Source organism: Oenanthe melanoleuca, chromosome 18, assembly GCF_029582105.1.
Source record: "Oenanthe melanoleuca isolate GR-GAL-2019-014 chromosome 18, OMel1.0, whole genome shotgun sequence".
NCBI lineage: Eukaryota > Metazoa > Chordata > Aves > Passeriformes > Muscicapidae > Oenanthe > Oenanthe melanoleuca.
The window spans coordinates 6237024-6257273 of NC_079351.1; the positions used below are offsets into that span (position 1 = coordinate 6237024).

At 50.3% G+C, this 20250-nt stretch overlaps 2 protein-coding genes across 3 annotated transcripts; both read left to right on the forward strand.

Moving 5' to 3' along the window:
- Positions 1-58: 58 nt before the first annotated feature.
- OTOP2 (otopetrin 2) lies at positions 59-6114 on the forward strand. 2 transcript variants are annotated; one of them, XM_056506169.1, is made up of 7 exons: positions 59-284; positions 787-1325; positions 1741-1877; positions 2461-2519; positions 3156-3289; positions 3735-4600; positions 5121-6114. In XM_056506169.1, exons 2-7 carry the CDS (start codon positions 929-931, stop codon positions 5289-5291), a joined length of 1764 nt encoding a protein of 587 aa, XP_056362144.1. In that variant the 5' UTR covers positions 59-284; positions 787-928; the 3' UTR covers positions 5292-6114. The 2 variants fall into 2 exon arrangements, with proteins under 2 accessions (XP_056362144.1, XP_056362143.1); XM_056506168.1 differs by having other exon boundaries at positions 898-1325.
- Positions 6115-13553: 7439 nt separating this feature from the next.
- On the forward strand, positions 13554-20239 carry OTOP3 (otopetrin 3). The gene is made up of 6 exons (XM_056505999.1): positions 13554-13954; positions 15008-15144; positions 15891-15949; positions 16497-16615; positions 17403-18331; positions 19069-20239. The coding sequence occupies exons 1-6, from the start codon at positions 13570-13572 to the stop codon at positions 19237-19239; spliced, it is 1800 nt and encodes a 599-aa protein (XP_056361974.1). The 5' UTR covers positions 13554-13569; the 3' UTR covers positions 19240-20239.
- The last annotated feature ends 11 nt before the right edge of the window (positions 20240-20250 follow it).

The following is a 20250-nucleotide window of genomic DNA, read 5'->3' on the forward strand; positions in this document are numbered from 1 at the left end:
GCAGTCCATGCCATGCTTAGCAGTGTTGTCAACTCATCCTCGTGCTAGATAAATAACTCTTATCTCCTCATCTCTTTCCAGCTTCCCCAAAATCAGCTATTGCACAAAATGGATCACATGAGTTTCTCTGAGAAGCCCATGAAGCCCTGCTGTCAGCTCCAGACATGGTATAAATTACAGAGAAGTCCCAACAGGTGTAAATTCTTCAACTGACCAAGCTGCAGCAACAGGGAAACTTCTCAGCCTGGCAGGAGCAGAGGTTTGGATTCCAGGCAGCAAAACAGGTCGGTGGAATGGCTTTGTTTGGATGGTTAATTCACTTTGTTTCAAGCTTTTCACTGAGAATCAATGAAATGCCAAACTTGGCACAGGCAAAGGGCTTTAGAGGCAGTGACAGCTCCGGTAGTTCACACCCTTCCTGCAGGAACTGATGCAAATTGGGATGTGATGGTCCAAAGATTCCCAGGGGTTTCTTACCTTTTGGTGGCCTGCTCTTCAGTAAGGAAGTACAACAATTTCTCGGAATGTTTAGTGTCTGACATTTAGAATTTAAACCACACTGGCTGTTTGCCCCAGGATATTTGATCCTGCAAGTGCTTTTTGGTGCTTTTCCAAATCTTACGTCAATAAACATATAAATGTTGTGTGACCTATTAGATGTGCTTCATTAAACTGACCTGGGACCTCCCTGAGCAAGAGCATCTTAAGTCAAAAAAAGCCTTCAGGGAACCAGGAAAGGAAAGTTAGAAAATGAGCTCATCCCTCTTCTTGCACTCCCTGTCCCAGCCTTCCCTGTTCCTGTGATCTATCCTGTCCTCCTCATCACGTGTGCTGCTCTGGCCCAGTCCTGGGCTGTCCCAAGTGCTGCTGTCTCTCATGGGGCTCTCCTCCCAGCAGCACTGACCCTCAGCAGAGCCGTGGCTGCACCATGACCGAGGAGCCCGGGCAGAAGGACAGCGAGCCTGGACACCCGCCCTGCAGCATGGGCTGCGGGCACAAGGACGACAAAGCCAGCCTGGCTTCCAGCCAGACTGCACCTTTCAGCCACCAGCCCCCCTGCACTCCTGCCTCCAAGGAGGTGTGGAAGAAGGGCGGCCGCATGTTCTCCATCCTGCTGGCCGTGCACCTGGCCCTGCTGGCCTGCACGCTGGTCAGCAGCGGGGCCTTCGAGAAGATCGCCGTGCACGACTACGACGTCTTCTTCCTGCTGACTGTCATGATGCTGGTTGTCATCATCTGGATCATCTTCTACCTGGCCGGCACCTCGCGCTGCCCGGGCGCCGTCCTGGGCAAGGACTCGCACGCCGGGCCCATCTGGCTGAGAGGTAGGGCTGGGCTGGGGCTGCAGGGAGGGCAGGCCCTGGCAGCACCGGTTATTGCCAGGGAAGCAGCAAAGATCTGGGCACAGCCTCGTCCTGCTGCTGGGCTGGGGCATGGCTGCAGGTCAGCTCCTGGTCCCTGCGCTGGGTTCACTGCCAGCTGTCCCTGAATCCATCCTTTGGATCTCTCCTGCTGCTTTTGCAAGAGCTGTTAGCCCCAGCATACCGGGCTGATTGAAAGTCACTTCCAAAATTACTGCATGATTTTGTTGCTGCCAAGATAATTTGGGTGTTGGGAGAAGAAAAACAGCAGTAGAAGCAAAGCCTCTTCCTGACATTTCCTCTTCTTCCTCTCATCCATCTGCATTAGCCCATGTGTGCACACATCTATCCAACCACAGATAATTTTGTTCCCCAACAGGAGGCCTGATCCTATTTGCCATTTTCAGCCTTGTCATGGATGTCTTCAAAATAGGATACTACTCAAGCTTCTACAGCTGCCTGTCTGCAATCAAAATCATCTACCCCATTGTGCAGGCAATATTTGTGATTGTCCAGGTGAGATGGTTGTGCTCTGTCTTGGAGAGCAGTAGAGAGACACAGACAGTGGCAGGAGCTCTGGTCTCTTTGATTTTGTTCAACTGTCCCCACAGCAAATGCAGGGGCTTAACTCAGCCCCCACCCAGCCCACATCTTCTCCCTCCAGCCACGACAGCTCCCACTTATGGCAACTCAGCTCACTCTGAGGCAGTGATTTAAACTTGTTACCAGCCCATGACACTTTTGTCACAAACTCTGAGCAGCCCCCAGCCAGCCAGGCCTCCTTTCCCACGAAGAACAGAAGAGGAGAAGGACAGTCAAGGCAGAGGCTACCTTGCACACACAGTCCCTGCTCTGGGACAATGCCAAGGAGGGAAGAGACCAGAGAGGGACAATTCAGACAGGACAAGGAGTGGCCATGGGCAGAGCAGTGGCAGTGGGAGCAAGGAAAGAGCGTCCAGCAGAGGGCTGAGCCCAGATGGACCCAAGCAAAAGGGGCTCCAGCTTGCTCTCTGCTCTGCAGAGCGATCCCCCCTTCAGAGGGATGTGCTTTGCTGTCTTGTTTTGCTGGAAATAACAACTTCTTTTCTTTTCCCTGCAGACATATTTCCTGTGGGTCTCTGCCAAAGACTGCATCCATGTGCACCTGAATGTTACCAGGTGAGCACTGCTGCTCCTTGAATCCCCCTGGCCCAGCACTGGGTCCCCACAAGCACTCTGTACACTCTCACACAGCTAAGATGTAACCAGGGGAAAATCCCTTAATGTTGTCCAAAACTAAACCTGCTCAATCTCCAGCTAAACTTGGTTCCCAGCTCAAGTAGCTGGCTAATGACCTGTGGATCTATCAGGGTTGGGATTCCATTCAAGAATTCAAGCATTACTCAAAGCAGATAGTATTAAATAAATAATTATCATTAAATAATGATTCATAGTTGACTTTTTCTTCTGGGAAGAAAACTATGCAGTGGGCAAGCCTCAGCCTAAAATAAGATCTTGTCCACTTTTGCAAGACTGGATCTACTGGAGACCAATTCTATTAATTTATTCACTATTGAGAAGTTTTTTCAAAAGCAACAATGGGAACCAAGCCTTGATAATTCTCATGAGCATGGACAAAAATAGGAAGAGAGTGAGGGCAGCTAAGAAAGGATCAAGATTTCTAACTGGGGCCACTGGAGTCCTCACACCACTTCAGACAGATGCCACAGCCCCTCTGAGCACACCTAAGCCATGGATGGGAGAAACAGGGCCTAGAGCCACTGCTTTAATGTCACAAGCCTTCTCCTCCTGCAGGTGTGGCTTGATGCTAACGCTGACTACAAACCTGGCAGTGTGGATGTCAGCAGTGACAGACGAGTCTGTCCACAAGGCACATTCAAAGCTGAAGAAAAACATGACAGAGGAAATCTTCAGGTGGCTCCTGAAAGGTAATCTGCCTCTTTGCAAAGCCATCTGGTTCAGAGAGAGATCCCACCAGGTAGTAATGGTTTCCCAGCAAGTCAGATTATATCCCTTTTCAGAAGGTGTGTTCAGAGCTGGAGGTACCTTTGTCAGGGCTGGTTTGTTAAAAGCCAAGCCTGGAGGTTCCTTCCCTAACCTCTGTCAGAGAGGAGTCAGAGAGGTGGAAGACTGTACAAAAGGGATGGGATTGAAGAAGGGAAGGAAAAAGAAAGGTTTAACCTGACAGTTAACTTTTTTAAGAAAGAACCTGGGCACAAGAAAGATGAGGGTGAAGTGTCCTTGTTTTCAAAGTGGTCACATATTGTTTTGTTCTTTGTCTCGATTTTCACTGACCCCAAACAGTTCTTCAGAGTGAAGTGTTGGCTCCTTGTGTTAATACCAGGGCACCTGTCTGGTTTTGTCTTGTTTCAGTGGGAATGAGAAGCAGCTCGGTTGAAGAATGCAATTGCAACAGCCAAATCTGCCAGATCTTCAAAAATGGCTACTTTTGGCTGTACCCCTTCAACATTGAGTACAGCCTCTTCGCCTCTGCCATGGTCTATGTCATGTGGAAGAACGTTGGACGCTTCATAGACCACCAGTCCCACCACATCCAGCGCCTGAAGTTCAGGCTCTTCCGAAGGACCTTCTTTGTGGGCATCATGTTGGGCCTCATCATCCTCGTGAGCGGCTTGGGAGTCCTCATCCTGTATGAGGTGCAGGTAAATTCCAGCACTGAATCCAGCAAGAAGAGCCAAGCACTCACCATGTACTACATCTTCAACATAGTTTGTCTGAGCCTGATGTCCCTCGTCTGCATCGGCGGCTCCGTCATCTACCGGTTCGACAAGAGGGACATGGACCGGCACAAGAACCCCACCAGGACCCTGGACGTGGCCCTGCTGATGGGGGCAGCCCTGGGCCAATATGCCATTTCCTACTACTCCATAGTGGCCATCGTGGCCAGCACGCCGAGGGACAGCATCAGCGCGCTCAACCTCACCTACGCCCTGCTGATGATCGCCCAGCACACCTTCCAGAACGTCTTCATCATCGAGGGGCTGCACCGGCAGCCCCCCAGGGAGGACTGCAAGCACCAGGGCCACCAGAAGGATCTCTACGGGCTCACCTTCGTCAACATCAGCGCCGTGTCCCTGCGCGTGCCCGACACCGGCGGCACCACGGCGGCCGCGCACGGCTCGGAGCTGGCCAGCTCCCTCACTGCCCCCAGGAAGATGAACTGGAGGAGGAAGTTCTTGAGGGAGATCTCCATGTTCCTGCTGCTCAGCAATATCATAGTGAGTACACGCGGGGAGAGGAGTTTGTGGGGGAAGAGAGGTGCTACGAGCACGAGGGAAAGGGTGTGGCCTGTGGAAAAACAATCCTTTTTCTGCTGCACAGAAAGTACATTAGATATATTTATAAATGTAGAATTCTGATTCCCTTGTCCCCTAAAAAACCCCAGCAACTGCCCTGAAGTTAGGACATTTCAGGCTACATCAATAGACCTGTCACTTCTCACTAGAATATCAGACACAAGAGGTGGGTGCAAGAGAATAATCAGTTTCAGTATTGTTATTGTGTGTTAGTGGATGTGTGGGATAGCTTATAAAAACTAATAAATTACATTCCCTTCACACCCTGAAAAAAGGATGTAAAGTGACAAATATCTGGGGTGAAGTCTGGGTTTTCTTGAGAAATGGCAGCACATCTCCTCTCGAAACCCATGGAGAGGTTGCTCCTTTCCTGGGCAGCTGTGGCTGCAGGTGCCTGATGTACCACACACCTTTCTCACTGTTCTCCTGCTCCCCCCCACAGCTCTGGATCATGCCAGCCTTCGGTGCCCGGCCCCAGTTTGACAATGACACAGAACTGAACTTCTATGGTGATTCCATGTGGCCGGCCATCGTGGACATTTGCCTGCCCTTTGGGATCTTCTACCGGATGCACGCTGTGGCCAGTCTGCTGGAGGTCTACATCATGTCCTAAGGACTTTCCTTGCTAGGAAGATGAGACCCTCCTCAAGCAATCCACTCCTTCCTGCCCCAGGGCTGGGAAGCTGCTCAGATGTTCCCAGGGGTCTCCAGCACTGCCTGAATTGTGTCCCCTTGCAGTGCTGGGGCATCTATGAACTGTCAGTGAAGATCATCCAAACATAGTCCAGATTTTATTTTTGCTACTTGTGTATGGATGTGCCTGTGTGTGTTTGAAGTTCTTAAAGCTTAAAAGAGAACTGATTAAAAAAAAAAGGAAGATACCTAGGGGGATCGTGGAGATTACCCTTGGTTCATGCAGAGACTCACCTTCCTTGTAAAGCCTGTTCACTCCATGGACTCCAGTCCACTGATGGACTCTCCAGAGTGTTCTCAGCACCCTTGGGCACTCAGAGCCTCCCTGCACACACAGAACTGGAGAGTGCAAGGGGCTGACACAGGTCTAGAAGGACAGAAAGTGAAACCACTTCACCTCCTGGTATGGCCAGTCGGAAATCACTCCCCTGCAGAGATGTGAAAAACAAACTGGTGACCACCAAAGGCTTTGGGAAACGTTTGAATCTTTCCTCTCTGTATTGCCTATGTGCATGGGCCCTCTCAACCCTTCCCTGTGCCAGCCCCTCCTTCCTCTCCAGGGAAGCTCCACTGCAGCCTCCTCTTCCCAAAGAGAAGAGCTGTGCATGTGCTCCTAGGCTGGCCCTGATATGGGATTGCTTTAGCACACTTTTTTCCCAGCTTTCCTGAATCAGGGCTCAAGAATCATAAAGATGATGTGGGCAATACAGTCTGGGGGATAATAAAGAGATTTTTCTTTTTTCTTTTTTTTCTTTTTCCTTTTTTTAAAATACATAATGATTTTTTTTAATATATGAACATTTTTGTATGCCAAGTTATTTATTGATTTTCACTGTAACTGAACTCCTGAAGGGACCCTGTGACACAGAAATCAATGCAATGCCATGGCCAGTTTGATCTCCAGCACCCTGAAGGGATGCTGGTGCTGCACCCTCAAGCTGTGAGTGCTTTGAGGCTTAGAGCACAGCCCTGCACCCAGACCCTGGAGCCCTGACTCAGGTTTCTGGGTGCCTGCAGCTCTCCATGAACCACTGAATGACTGAGGGGGCTTTCAGAGCAGGAGTCCTGGGCTGCAGGAGGTGGAAATGGGCCCATCTGCTGTACCCAGCATCCAAGCAGAGCCTCAGGAAGCCCTCCCTGCCAGGAGAGGAGGGTGCATGTCAAACAGGCACAGCTGAGCTCTGTTTGCATCCTGAGAAGTCAGGGTTTAACTGCTCTAATAAAGGCTTTATTGTTCCATCAGGGTTTATCGCTCCAATAGAAAACACTGCAGAGGGGGCAGACACCATCCAGCCTTTCCCTACGGACGTGTATGCATCTGACAAAGGAACAATAATAAATGGAAATCGTGGTACTTGAAATGGAGTGATGCAATTTTCCACCCCACAGCCCAGGCCAACGTGTTTGCAGCCACCTTCCCCTCCAAGCCCAGATCCCCAAGCCAGCAGGGACCAGTGGCTCTGGCTGGTCTGACACCAGTGTTCCCCCTGCCAGCAGCCTTTCTGTGAGCTGGGTAGAGCAAGGGGGAAGCTGCAATTTCCCCTGCCCTCAGAGGGGATCCAGCACTGACCCAGCATCTCCCCTTGGGTCAGTCCTTCCCCTCACCAGCCTGGGAGTCTTTCCAAGCCCAACTGACCCTGCAAAGGCTTGGTTCTATTTTTGCCATTGATCTGGTAAAGATAAAATCTTTCTCTAGAAACCTTACCTTTCCTAAAACAAAAGCCTCATTATTCTGTGGCTCCCACAGCTGAAATTAAGTCAGAAAAGAGACGCAAGCAGTGCAGACGTCAGTCCTGCTTCCAGCTTCACACATTGTTTGAGCCCAAGCTGCTGAGCACACACAGGGGCAGAAAACACTTCTAATCACTCAATCTGTTCCCAGGGGTTTCCTCCTACGTGCTCTTGATGGTTCCTGCTCCCAGGTTCCCAGGAATGGGGGCACTGGGTCAGGCAGGACACACTTTGAACTGCTCTTTTCTTCTGGTCAGCTGCTGTAGGGGCACTTCTAGGGCCAAAAGGATCCAGGATGGGTGTCAGGAGAACCCCCCAGCATCTCAAGCAGCTCTGATACAGGCAATAATCCCAAATCAACCACTCTAGGGTGGTGGTTCAGCTGGAACACAACATCCAACCACAGTCCTGTTGGGATAAACCAAAACATTCTGGGGATGGCAGAGGCTCCAAAGGATCCTGAGGTGTCTCCAGGCTGCAAGCACAGGGATGACAGGGTCTCCCAAACAAGGGCTGAATTGTTCTTCTGCCCTCCAGCCACAACCACATATCTTGGGAGAAGCAGTAGATTGGGAAAGAGCTAGTGAGCACCAGCTACACACCAAAAAAAGAGTATCTAAATATGGGGGTATATATATATGGCCAGAGGGCAAGTGAGCACAAATGCAAAGCCTAAAAAAAAAAAAAGCCTAAAAATCCAAAGGCTAAGAAAACTCCACTGTAAACCCTCTTGTGTGCTCAAGGGTACTAGAAGGTATCAGCTCATGGTCAGTTCCTGTGCAAAGGGGTGTGCTCCAAGGCTGATGGAGAACCATCCAAATGTTCCTGGGCAGCTCCTTGGCACATCCAGCCTCCCAGGTGTGTCACCAAACCCTGGCACACCCCTGGAGCAGGCACTGCCACATCCTAAGTGCACAGATCCATGCCTTTCCCTGGATTTCCTCTGGCAGGTGATGATGCAGCTGAGTGCTGCTGGCTGCTCCACCATGCCCCTTTCCCCAGAGCTGGGACACAGCTCCTCACAGCCCAGTTAAAGGGGATGCATCTCCTAGATGGAGGGTTTGCTGGGAGGGGAGGACACCACAAACACAGAGTAGCCAAGTTACACACAGGGATCACCCTTGGCCCTTTGTGCACACATCCCTGTGTCAGATCCCTGCAGAAAAGCACTGTTGGTAGCTCCATCTTCTGTGCCTGGAAGGAGGGAAGCTGAGGCACAGGAGCTGGGTGAGCAGAGAACAAGGCTGGGCCCCAAGGCCATCCAGCAGCATCTTGCTGGCTGCTCCTGCCAGATGGAGCAGAGATCCATCCCCATTAAGGGATGGGGAGCCAGGACAGAGATGTGCCTCAGGGTGACTGTTTAAATGCAGGCACTGCAAATGAAGAGCTGCAGGGAAGCAAAGGGCTGCCCTGGGGTGCTCCAGGTCCTGCCAGGGGCACCCAGATCCACCCACTTTGGGATCAAATCCACCTTGGCCTCCCAGGGATTTGAGCACCTGCTGTGCTGCAGAGTTTGGTGGAACTCTGAGCCCCACAAATAAAAATCACTCCCCAGGGGTTTGCAGGGTTGAGAGCTCAGCACTGGCTGAGCTCAGGAGCTCCAGTCCCAGGACTTGAGACACTGTGTGAGTGTGGAAAAGGTCTCAATTCAGACCCTGGCCTGAGGGACACGGGGGCAGCAAGGGAGAGCAGCAAGAGAGGGCAGAGATGAAGAGCAGGAGATGAGAAATCATTGCTCAGAAAAGAGCAGGGAAAGCCACAGTCAGGGTCAGGCCTGAGGCATCATCCCCCCCCACCTGTGTTTTGCATCCTCTCCTCTGCTTCTTAATCATCTGCTATTGGAGGGTGAGATTTGTTTTATTAGGGAAAAAAAACCTGAAACAAACCACCATTTATCTGGGTGATTAGCTGTGAGGTGTGTCGAGGACAGGAGGAATCCAAGTTAATTATCATCTGTCAGTGCAGTAGATGGAAAGTGGATGGATTGAGAAGGTCACAAGGCTGGGGATGAGGGATGGGATTGCAGCACAAGGTCCCTGGGAGCAGGATCAGCTCCAGCAGTGTGCTGAGCACCAAGTCAGCAGCTGTGGCACAGGAGACATTTCCCAGAGGTCCTTAGAAGCAAGGAGGAGCTCAGTGCTGGCAGGAGGACAAAAGGACCTGTACCAAGAGCCAGCAGAAAGATGGAGACTGTGATAATTGATAAAAGATTCGTGTTAATCATAAAAGTATTGGGGTTTGTATAAACCAGAATACTTAGGTCTGAAATGAAGCATGACACTAAAGAAAGGAAAATATATTATTAAATAATTTCATTTTAAATCTTATGTTTTCTAAACAGGTTGTATCTACTGACAGCTTGCAAAACAAGGCTTTCACAGAGCCCAACAGATTCTGCAGAATCAGATTTCCTGCCTTTGTTTGATCAATCACACACTACCTGCTAAAGAACAGGCTTCCTACCTCTCCTGGTTTTTATCCACCAAGACCAGATGGTTACATGACTAATTGTCCGAAGAGCTGTTCCACGAAGTTTGGAAGTTTCTTTGATCACCACTGCTTACCTGGCAGAATTACTACAGCAAAACAATAACAATTATTGATTACTCCAAGGAAAACCATCCTATAAAAAGGGAGCTGCAAACCAAGTTCGGTGGAAGTGTGGACTGGGCAGTGATCCCTCACGTTTTCCCCAGCGCGCTGCTTGCTGTGTTTATATAAAATAAACCCATATAAATTTTGCTAAATACAGAGATGCTGTTTCTCATTTATAACAAGACACGCTCCAGTGGAGGCAGCCATCCTCGCAGAGCCCATCAGAGGGGCAGGGCAGGGCAGCACAGGGGGCTGGAGCTGCTCTTCGCAGCACCCCGGCAGTCTCAGGAGACGCCAGCACCGAGCTATCGGGGCCGAAGGAAGGGCGGGGGAGATGTGAGAGCCCCGCGTTCCTCAGGTGGCCCTTGGGCAAACACAGCCCTGGGCACGGAGCTCCTTCCTGCCGGGCTGTTTGCGGAGCGGCGGGCGAGCCGGGCTGCTATCGCCGATAGCGCAGCGCCGTTAATAGCGCTCTGCTGATAGCAGAGGGGCAAACATCGCTCCGAGCGCTCCGCAGCCCGGCCCCAGCCTCTGGCTGAAGGCAGCTTCTCCCGGGCAGCACTTCTGTCATCGATCCACCGAGCCGGGCTCACCTCTCCTTTCCTGCACGCTTGCTTGCTTAATGACCTAGTTAAACTGGTGTCAATACATTCCAGTAAAACAGCTGCTCTTCTTCAAATCAAAGACCAAATAAGGATTAACCCATCTCCCAGGGCTTCAAAACTCCTCTGGGTTCAATTTCAGCTCCAAAGCCAAGACAGGGCAAGTCAGGCTAGGAGGGATACCCAGTCCCATTGACAAAACTACTGAAGCACAGCAGGCATCAGCAGTTTATTTCAGACCCATCTTTGAAGGAAAAACCTCCAATTTCAGCAAAACTTTAGGATACATTTGGACTCATTGCCTCCATTTCCCACTTCTGTATGGCCACCCAAATTTAGGATCATAGCACTGAAAAGAAGCAGGTTTGTTAATGCCTTGCACAGAAATCCTTGGCTTTGGCCAACAAGGAGGCCACCAAATGGCTCCTGGGGTGTCCCAGTTCCCTGCTGACCTCGGGAACAGAGTCTGGAGAAGAGCCAGGCCCCTGAAAGAACTCAATTGCTTCAGGGGATGTGAAAACATGAAAGCAAGGAGCAAGGACATCCAAGCAGGCTGATGCTTTGGGGGAAGGCAGAACAAATCCAGCCATGGGTATTCATGGGCACCTGCCCAGACTGGAGCACCTGGGTTCCACCACAGCAGTGCAAGGGGTTGGTCAGACATCAAACATGACCCTGCTGCTGGCAGACACCAAACCGTGGCTGCAGCAGCACACAGGTGTGTGTGTCTCACCCAGGAGGAATGGGCCCCTTTCAGCCTTGTTTTCCATCCCTTTCGTCACATCCCCACACACGATAACCTGTGCTTCCCCCAACCACTCCTACCCCTAATCAGTTTCTTGGGAATTATTTTGTGGCTCTGAACTCCCAGCTCATGTATTTGCCAGCTGTAAGGACCTCAGGGCTTGGAGGTTCATCCCAGGACACACAAATAAGTCTTCTCCTTCCAAGGAGAGGTCCATCCTTTCCTGATGGACACTAAACTCACCAGCTCAGAAATGCTGAATCCCTCCTGCCAGCCACAAAACCTGAGGCATCAGCTCACCACAGAGTCCCAAGCCAGGATCAGTTTGCCCTGCAAAAGGAGAGGGATCAAGAACAGCACAGCTTGGACTTAAAGCATCCCTGACCACACATGGCCAAGACTGTGGGGTTGGAACATGTGGGTCTCACTCTGAAGTCAGCATTAGTAGGTTCTAGTTATCACCCTCAAAAGCAGCACTTTTCTGCCCAAAAGGCATCAAACTGGTGTCACTCCTGCACCAGTGCAGGGATGGACTGTGAGCTTTACCTTTTGAGTAAGATTTATGATTTTTTTTTTTTTTAATAAAAGCAAGAAGAAATTGTACATATGAGAAAAAAAAAATCTTAGGATCTACCTAAAAACAAGGGAGTGGGGAATTCAAGTGAATTTTGGCCAAGGCAGTGTAGGTAAGCACTCCCAGCACAAGCCTGTGCCAGGAGATTAGCTCTACACCTGCCTGAGCCATGGCACAAATTAGTCACCCCCGTTTGTGGTTTTACCAGTTGGCACATCCTGCACCAAGCCCGTTGGTGTGAGGCAACCCAGCAGGTGCATAAAAGAGCTGCTCCCCATTGGCTGCCTGTGGCAGAGCTGAGAGCTTCCCACTGAGTAATTAATGTAATGACAATAATAGACACAAAGTAAACAAGGTGGAAAGAAAATAAATCAATGGGGTGGGAGCAGAGGCTGCATTTAGTGAGGAGCAGCCCTGGTGGCTCCTGTCTGCACCTCGGATCTCCCGTGCAGCCCGGTGGCATTGCAGCCACGGGGTTGGGACCAGCTGCACCCAAGGCTGTGCCAGCTCCTGCAGGCAGGTAAGGCTGGGTTTGGCTGCTCCCCCAGCACAGCTACGGGGTAAGGGCTTGGGGTCCCCTCTGTGTGCAGCCCTGTCTGGGCACTTGGGCACCTCCTGGTGCAGCCTGAGTGGGCTTCCTGCTGATTTTATGGCCTCTAAGCTCCCTTTGGAGCAGAGGAGTTATGGCCCTAGAAGAGAGCAGGGAGCTTGCCCCTCTGCTACCAAGTTAGGAGAATTTTAGAGAAAAATGGGGAGGATTTTAGGATCAATCTCCACAAGAGAAGTGCCAAGGAACTCAGGGCTTGGGGGTTCATCCTGGGACATCCTGGTTCATCTCCTTCTGTGGAAAGGTCCATCCTCTCCTAATGGACCCTCTAAACTCACCAGCTTAGAGAGAAATGCTGAGTCTTTGCTGCCAGCCACAAAACCCAGGGGATCAGCTCACCTCAGAGTCCCAGGGGCAAGGGCAGACAGAGAACCTCTGTGCACATGCAGAAGAAAAGGGAAACACTAAATTTCAATCCCTTCTCAAACAATTTCTCCCCAAGACTACCTATCACAGAATGCCTAAGGTTCCCCCCACTCTCAAACACATCTCAGAAGGCTTTTTATTCACTCCAGCCACCCTTCACTACAACCAGAGCCATGCCCTGGAATGAAAGCATCTTTACATGTACCAAATCTATAGAGGGGCTGATCTTGCCTGATTTCTTTATGTGAGCAAGATTTCCCTCTCAAGACCAATGTAGTCCTACCAAGATTTTATCAAAAGATGGATGGAAAATCTCCCAGACTGAATGTCTACCTGGGCAAACCCCCAATCCCTCCAGCTCCTCTGTGCCAGTGTCCTCACAGCCTTGTGCTACAAGAGGAAAAATAAAGAAAATCAGGTACTAATTGTTTCCCAGTCTCAGCCCACCTGGGTGGGAGTTTGGATCTTCTCCCAGCAGCTTATTCCAAATTTTACAGACCCTTTGTTTATTCTCTCCAACTCTGCCACAATTTGTGTAACCATTCAAGGAGCCTGTAACTCTCAAGAGCCCAAAAACAAAATGAAGAGATTGGACCCACCAACTTAAAATCAAACAGCTCTGAATTTCAGAGCAGGTCTAAGCTTGCTCTTCATTTCCACTTAATCCTTACAGCAACAAAGGTAAAAGAGAAAACCTGAACCCAGGGCTGGAAAAGGTGTGAAAGGTGAGGGTGAGAATGATTTCACTGGTGGGGCAGGGCAGAGACATCAAACACCCACTTTAATGCCAGTGTCTCTGGACAGAAGAGCTTTTCCCCAGTGTCCTGCAGTGGCTCTGTCCACTGGGAAATTTTTAATGCCTAACCTGGGCTGAAAAACAATCTCCTTTTCCCCTTCATACAGCTTTCAGAAGCAGCTGCAAATCAAGGGAGGGAGGTCACCACACAGGTGGCCTTCACACAACCAGGCAGATGAGCCATGTCTGACAAGAAAGACTGCAGGCCCTGCCATCACTGCAAGAGCAAGTCAGCATCAGCCCCAGCAGACAGCTCCCAGGTGCACTATGAGAAGCTGTGGCTGTACCGTCACTGCTCCTCGCTGCAGCAGCGCGACCGGCAGGCGCAGAAGGCTGGGCGGCTCTTCTCGGGGCTGCTGGCCATGAACGTGGTGTTCCTGGGCAGTGCCTTCATCAGCAGCATGATCTTCAACAAGGTGGCCATCACTCTGGCAGACGTCTGGATCCTGCTCTCCATCCTCAAGGTGCTGTGCCTGTTCTGGATTATTTACTACCTGCTGGGCACCAGCCGGCAGCCGCACGCCGTGCTCTACCGCGACTCCCACGCCGGAGCCATTTGGATCAGGGGTAAATTCTGCTTTTATTTAATCTCTCATGCCTCCTTCCAAAGACTTGGGAGGCAAAGATATTCTCCCCCTGTCGCTAGAAGAGCTAGAAGCCATAGGATGTGCAGTTAGGGCATTGGGAATCTCCCAGCCCCTGTCAGGCTGATGGGAGCAGTGGGTGCCACAGAGTGGAGCCACAGCAGACAGGAAAGGCTGAAACTCCCTTCAGCCTCCAGTCAAACTTTGCTCTCTGGTTCCTTCACAAAGAGAAATCCAGGCATAACCCTTCTCCAGGACAGCAGCTGAGCACCATAGGAAAGGTTTTAGGCAGAAGCACTTTGAAAAGTGAGAGGAGAATCACTGTGTTTATCCTCCAAGAGCACCAGTGGCCCTATGTCACCATCATCCTTGTTTAACATCACCACAGCCTTGTTGCCAGGGAAGGATTCTTACCCATTGAATCACATCCCAGTGACACCCAGGCTTCCCTGAGGGATTTTCCCTTCAGTATTTGCCCCACTTTGAGAAATTACCCTTCTCCCAGCAGCCCTGCCTCTGCTTTATCATGGAATTTTTAATTAGGCACTGTCTTGTTAACTAAGAGCATAGAGAAGCAAGTGAAGGAAGCTGCAAGGTACTTGAGTACCTAAAGCTGCAGAGACATGTCCAAGGCAATAGGGAGAAACAACCAAAGGGTCCCAACTTCTGCAGATGGAGATACAGACCTCTGGTCATCTCAGGTTTCCTCCACAAGGCAGAAAGCATCACCCACCATTAACTTAGCCCCATCATCATAAGATTGTACAGAAAAGCCAAAAAACCCCATCCCCACCTTGTATCCAAGCACAAGAAAATACCTTGCATTTTCCTAACACCTTTAACCAATCAAAGCACACAATCAGGTCCAGGAATAAGTCTGTCCTTTGTCCTCTTCTCCTAAAATAATGAGAATTCCAGGAGAAAGACTGACAGCTCCACACAAACCAAGAAGCACAAGGCCTCCTGTCCCCAGCCAAGCTCAGATGCTCCACAGACACATCTGTGTTTATTTACTGGTCCTTTGCTGTTTGTCCAGGGTCAGTGCTGCTGTTTGGCAGTTGCAGCATCCTCCTGAATGTGTTTCAGATTGGCTACAGCACAATCCTCGTCCACTGCAAATCCAGGGTGGAAATTGTGTTCCCCAGCATTGGAATCCTCTTTATTTGCACCCAGGTACTGCACATAACCTTTCTGGAAGCTTGTTTATCCTCTCTGTCCCATTCCTGGGAGCCCCAGGGTTGGGGGAAGCTGGGGTATGTGGGAAAGTGAATGAACATGGGGTTCTCCTGAGCATTGGAAGCATTAAAGCATCACACACCACTTCAAATGCTCCCTGCACTCCCCATGTGCCACATTGAGAGACGGGAGAAAGATGCAAAAATCACTCCAGAAATACCTGACATAGCATAGGGTCCAGATGAATTTGCTTTGAAGCAAAGTAAGAGAAGAGGAAATTTCGGGTTTTGCCAGAGATTCCTTTGCACCAGTCTGAGGCTCAGCCCCTCATTGTATTTGCCAATGCATCCGCCCAACAAAATCCTTTGCACACAAAGATATCTTGCACCATTTTCACCACGTTATTCTACACCAGCCCTCTTCTTTACAGACCCAAAGCCATATTTGAAAAGTAAACTCATTCCCACCTCAGCAGCAAATACCCACATGAACAGGACAGAGGAACACAGAGCTCCAGGAAGTGCTTTCAGTGCAGTCACACATAAATGCTGCCCTTACCCAGGGATGCCAGCACCTGCCTCAGCACAGGGCTGCAGGTGCACACATGTTCCTGCAGCCTTGCACAGAGGCAGGTTTGCTCCTGCTTGGGCCTGTACCTCCTTGCCTACCTGTCCCTTTGCACCCTGTGTGCAGCCAGCTGCCAGCTTCACCCTGCTCACACTGTTACTGTTCTCCACTTGCAGGCTTACTTTCTGTGGCATCACTCTAAGGACTGCATTCAAGTCCAGCACAATTTCACCAGGTAAAAAATTAGGATAAAAAATGCCTCTACTGCTCTAAAGGAACTTTTCCTTTCTGCCTGTGATGTCCATTGTGATTCCTGCTAGAATTGTTCATCTGGTTCTATACAGACCTTATATTTTGGGTCACACAAGAACCAAACTGAGTTTTTCAGACCCATCCTCCCTCCACTGACCTGGGCTCACCAGCTCCTTTCAGTTTTCCTTTGTGCCTTGGAGTGCTGCAAAGCTTTTCCTTCCTCCCAAACATCTTCCTGCTGCCTGTCTCAGGGACCAGCTCCCAGACTGGAGATGGGGGAGGGTGGTCTCCCCATTCCTATCTCTGGGAGATGTCTGGCCAGTTTCACCAGGCACTGCCTGTCCAGCTGCTTTGGAAATGGCAAATGGGAATGTGCTCAGCTATGTTTGTGCAAAGCCACACCCCACGGGCCTCAGAGTGGTCACACACACCCCACGTGTGCTCAGATCTGTGCATGGGCCGGCGAGAGGGGAAGGACCCTGGCCATGAACCATCTCCAAACACTGTACAAGTCCTGTGTCTCCTCCCAGGTGTGGGCTGATGCTGACCATAGCCACCAACCTCCTTCTGTGGCTGCTGGCCGTGACCAACGACACCCTGCACATCGAGATCGAGTCTCAGCTGCGCGAGGTGGAGCGGCGGTTCGCAGGCAAGGCAACCTCTCACACCCCCACTGCTGTCAGCCTGACACACCTGACTGCTAGGAAACCACATTTCACAGAATCACAGAATATACTGAGCTGCAAGGGACCCACAAATCCAGTTCTTGGCCCTGTACAAGACCATCCCCAAGTATTCCACCTTGTGCCCCAGAGTATTGTCCAAACACTGTGTGAACTCTGTCAGGCTTGGTGCTGCTCCACTTCTCTGGAGAGCCTCTGGGTCTCAGTGGTTCAGATATCTCCTGTTCCCCCAAATGCTACAACTTCCCTATTATTGGTGATTGTCTTAAGGAAGGGGAAAAGATCTTCACCTGGAGGGAGGGGATCTGCTATGAAACCCTGAAACTGAGGAAAGGAAAAGCCACCATAAATTAGTATTTTTGCTCACTTTTTCCTATTAACTGCAAGCACAAGATTGCCAGACTAGAAGAGGCTCGTGTAATTGCAGTGACCTTCTTTCTGAGAATATAAAGAAATAAATGGGAATCTAATATTGCAGGGGTAGAAATAGAGAAGGCTTTGTTGTGAAAGAAGAGGAGTCTCTTGTCCAGCACCAATAGTGTTGATTATAGGTAGGAAGAGACATTAGCTAAACTGTTATTCTGAGTCCTCATATCCTTTAGTTCTGAGCAGTAGCTATATAATTTCCAGCTGATCCCTGTTTCTGAGGCACAGACACACATGTTGTGCCTACACACAAGAAACTCCCAAAGACAGCCGTGGCATCCAGGCCATCTCCCTCCTAATTGCCACCTTCCTCTTCTCATGCTCCAGGCAACGACACTACCTTGTGCACATGCCCAAACATGACCATCTGCAAAGTCTTCCAGAAGGGCTACATCCTGCTCTACCCCTTCAACACCGAGTACTGCCTGGTCTGCTGCTCCGTGCTCTACGTCATGTGGAAGAACGTGGGGAGACGCATCAGCCACCACCACATCCCGCACACCAAGCCCAAATTCAAGCTCCAGGGCGTGGTCTTTGGGCCACTGCTGGGCACCAGTGCTGTAATCATCGGGGCCTGTGTCTTCATGATGTACCAGATCCAGGCCACCAGCCTGGTCCCCAGCCGCCAGGTCTTTGTGATCTATTATTCCTACTACATTGTGCTCCTGCCCGTGATGAGCGTGGGCGCCGTGATCGGGACAATCGTCCACGCCTTGGAGAAGAAGGAGCTGGACACGCTCAAGAACCCAACCCGCAGCCTGGACGTGGTGCTGCTGATGGGAGCAGCCCTTGGCCAAATCGGCATGTCCTACTTCTCCATTGTGGCCCTGGTGGCCACTGACCCCAGGGACCTGCTGAACAGCCTCGCCCTCTCCTACTCTGTCCTCATCATCTTTCAGAACATCACCCAAAATGTTTTTGTCATCGACGGGCTCCACCGGCGGCGCGTTGGAACAGAAACTGAGGCCAAACATGCTGGAGACTCTGGGCAGCACACAGTGGCTGCAGAGCTGCCTGGGGAAGAGGAGACCACGCTGAGCAGCAAACAGGGGCACAGCCAGACACCAGGCAAGGAGGAAGACACTAAAGAGGAGCAGAATGGTGAAGCCTACGGCCAGAGACGAGTGAGCGTGCTGGAGCTGGGGCAGGAGATCCGGAAAGCTTCCCTGTCCTACATCCATACCTACTCTAACCTGAGCTGGAAGAGAAGAGTGTTGAGGGAGATCTCATTCTTCTTGGTTCTGTGCAACATCATAGTAAGTATTGTCCTCTCTGCTCTGTCACAGCTCTAGCTTAGCCACAGCTCTGTCCTGTGACATAGACATGATCTCTTGGTCTTTCTCTTATATTCCAGACAAAAAAACCTTTGCCCACCACTTTTCAACCTACTGGTGAGGCAAGTCAAGACCAGTTTTGCTGTTAATACCCCACCCTCATAATTGGAAAGTCTCTCTTTTACCCTTAGAGTCAAGTATTATAGGGTTTCACGGGTGCAGGGAAGAGACAGCTAATAAATCCTTACTTGGCAAGATTTTAGCCTCTGGAAAAAACCCATTAGGCTCATAAAAGGTGTTTCATGAGAAATGTGAAAGAAAATGTGAGCCTGCAGCACTAAGTCTCTGTAAACATGAGTCTCCAGGCCTGAAACTCACCCAATAAAATACACTGTGGTCTGGGATCTTGAATGAATGCTGCAGCCTTAATTGAGTGGAAACACATTGCCCAGGGAAATAGTGAAACCCTGTAGAAAGATGAAGCAGGCTGGGGCAGAATGGGACTGTCATTAGGTTTCCAGGGATTCAACAGGATTTTAATTACAGCAAGGAGTTAATAGCATAACTGTGGGGTTTTCCTTCTCCTCCCTGGCAAGGAGACGACTGTGATGCTCCCAAAATATTCCTACAGCCACTTGAGCCAGTGCTGAGATTAGGGTGCAGGTAGAGGGCATTTTATCATCCTCTGACTTGTGTTTCTTTCCCTCACATCTCCCCAGCTGTGGGTCATGCCCACATTTGGGGCTCACCCCATCTTTGAGAACGGAATGGAAAGGTCATTTTACGGCTACTCCACCTGGTTTGTGATCGTGAACTTCGGGCTCCCCTTGGGTGTGTTTTACCGCATGCACTCGGTCGGGGGACTCCTGGAGATCTATGTGACAGCCTGAGCCAAGCTGGGCCCCCACCCCAGGGGCTGGGGACAATCAGTGATGCTGAACAAAGATGCAGTAAGCAGCAGATATGTACGTAGAAGCTTTTTTTCCCTCCAGCTTCTGCTTGGACTTGTCCTTGTACAACATCACCATGAATTTCAGAAAAGGTTCTTTCATATTATCCTCTTCCACCATAAAGAATAGACTCAAAGCCCATAAACAAACTCTCACTGCTCTCAGGAATCTTGCATGCAGTCAGCAGTCTGCCAGTGGATGCTGTTTGGCAGTATGGGGGAATTTACTGACTCCTATTGAGATTTTCCAGATAAAAGAATGCAAGGGCAGCCTCCAGCAAAAGCAACGAAGACTGCCCTGCACCAATACAGAAAATCAAAAGCAATCAAAAAATAAAAGCTTGCCTTGCTGAGAATAAACACTACTTCTTCCTACAGGCACTCCCAGAGTCTCAAGTGGGATTCACTAGGGAAGCACTGTGGGTGATCTTTACTCATCACAGATGGATGTTATCAGTGGTGTGGACTAGCCAAGGTCCCATCATTGCACACAGGGCTAGTTCAGGAGCAAGCCACTGCCACATCCACTGTGAATCTCTCCCCACACCAACACTTTGGGCCTTGCTGCTGCCTTGCACACCCACAAACCTTTCTTGAGGTCACCATGCACAAAGGAAGGCGGCTGCAGTGAGCTGCCTGATCAGACCCATCAGGATGTGTTCCATAGAGATGTCTGCTTTGAAAGCATGTGAGAGAGCAAGGGGCTTGTGACTGTGGGTCCCATATCCAGAGACAGATGAATGGAAATAAAGAGATTGAATTTTCATGTGTGTCTTGTGAAATCTCTGGCTCTGCTCTGTACTCAATGGGCTCAAAGTCAACTCACTCAAATCCCTCTTGCATTCAGAGGTTGTATGGGGCTCTGAGCACTGGCATAGAGGAAAAACTTCCTGCCCATGGCAGATGAGCTTTATGGTCTCTTCTAACCCAAACCATTCTGGGATTCTGTGAG

What these genes read in the sequence shown, in the direction of transcription:
- OTOP2 (XM_056506169.1), top strand. Translation starts at nt 929, where the DNA reads ATGACCGAGGAGCCCGGGCAGAAGGACAGCGAGCCTGGACACCCGCCC. An exon ending in CGGGCCCATCTGGCTGAGAG is followed by an intron (nt 1,326 to 1,740) that starts GTAGGGCTGGGC and finishes GTTCCCCAACAG; the next exon opens with GAGGCCTGATCCTATTTGCC. An exon ending in CAATATTTGTGATTGTCCAG is followed by an intron (nt 1,878 to 2,460) that starts GTGAGATGGTTG and finishes TTTTCCCTGCAG; the next exon opens with ACATATTTCCTGTGGGTCTC.
- OTOP3 (XM_056505999.1), top strand. Translation starts at nt 13,570, where the DNA reads ATGTCTGACAAGAAAGACTGCAGGCCCTGCCATCACTGCAAGAGCAAG. An exon ending in GGTGGAGCGGCGGTTCGCAG is followed by an intron (nt 16,616 to 17,402) that starts GCAAGGCAACCT and finishes CTCATGCTCCAG; the next exon opens with GCAACGACACTACCTTGTGC. An exon ending in TGGTTCTGTGCAACATCATA is followed by an intron (nt 18,332 to 19,068) that starts GTAAGTATTGTC and finishes ACATCTCCCCAG; the next exon opens with CTGTGGGTCATGCCCACATT.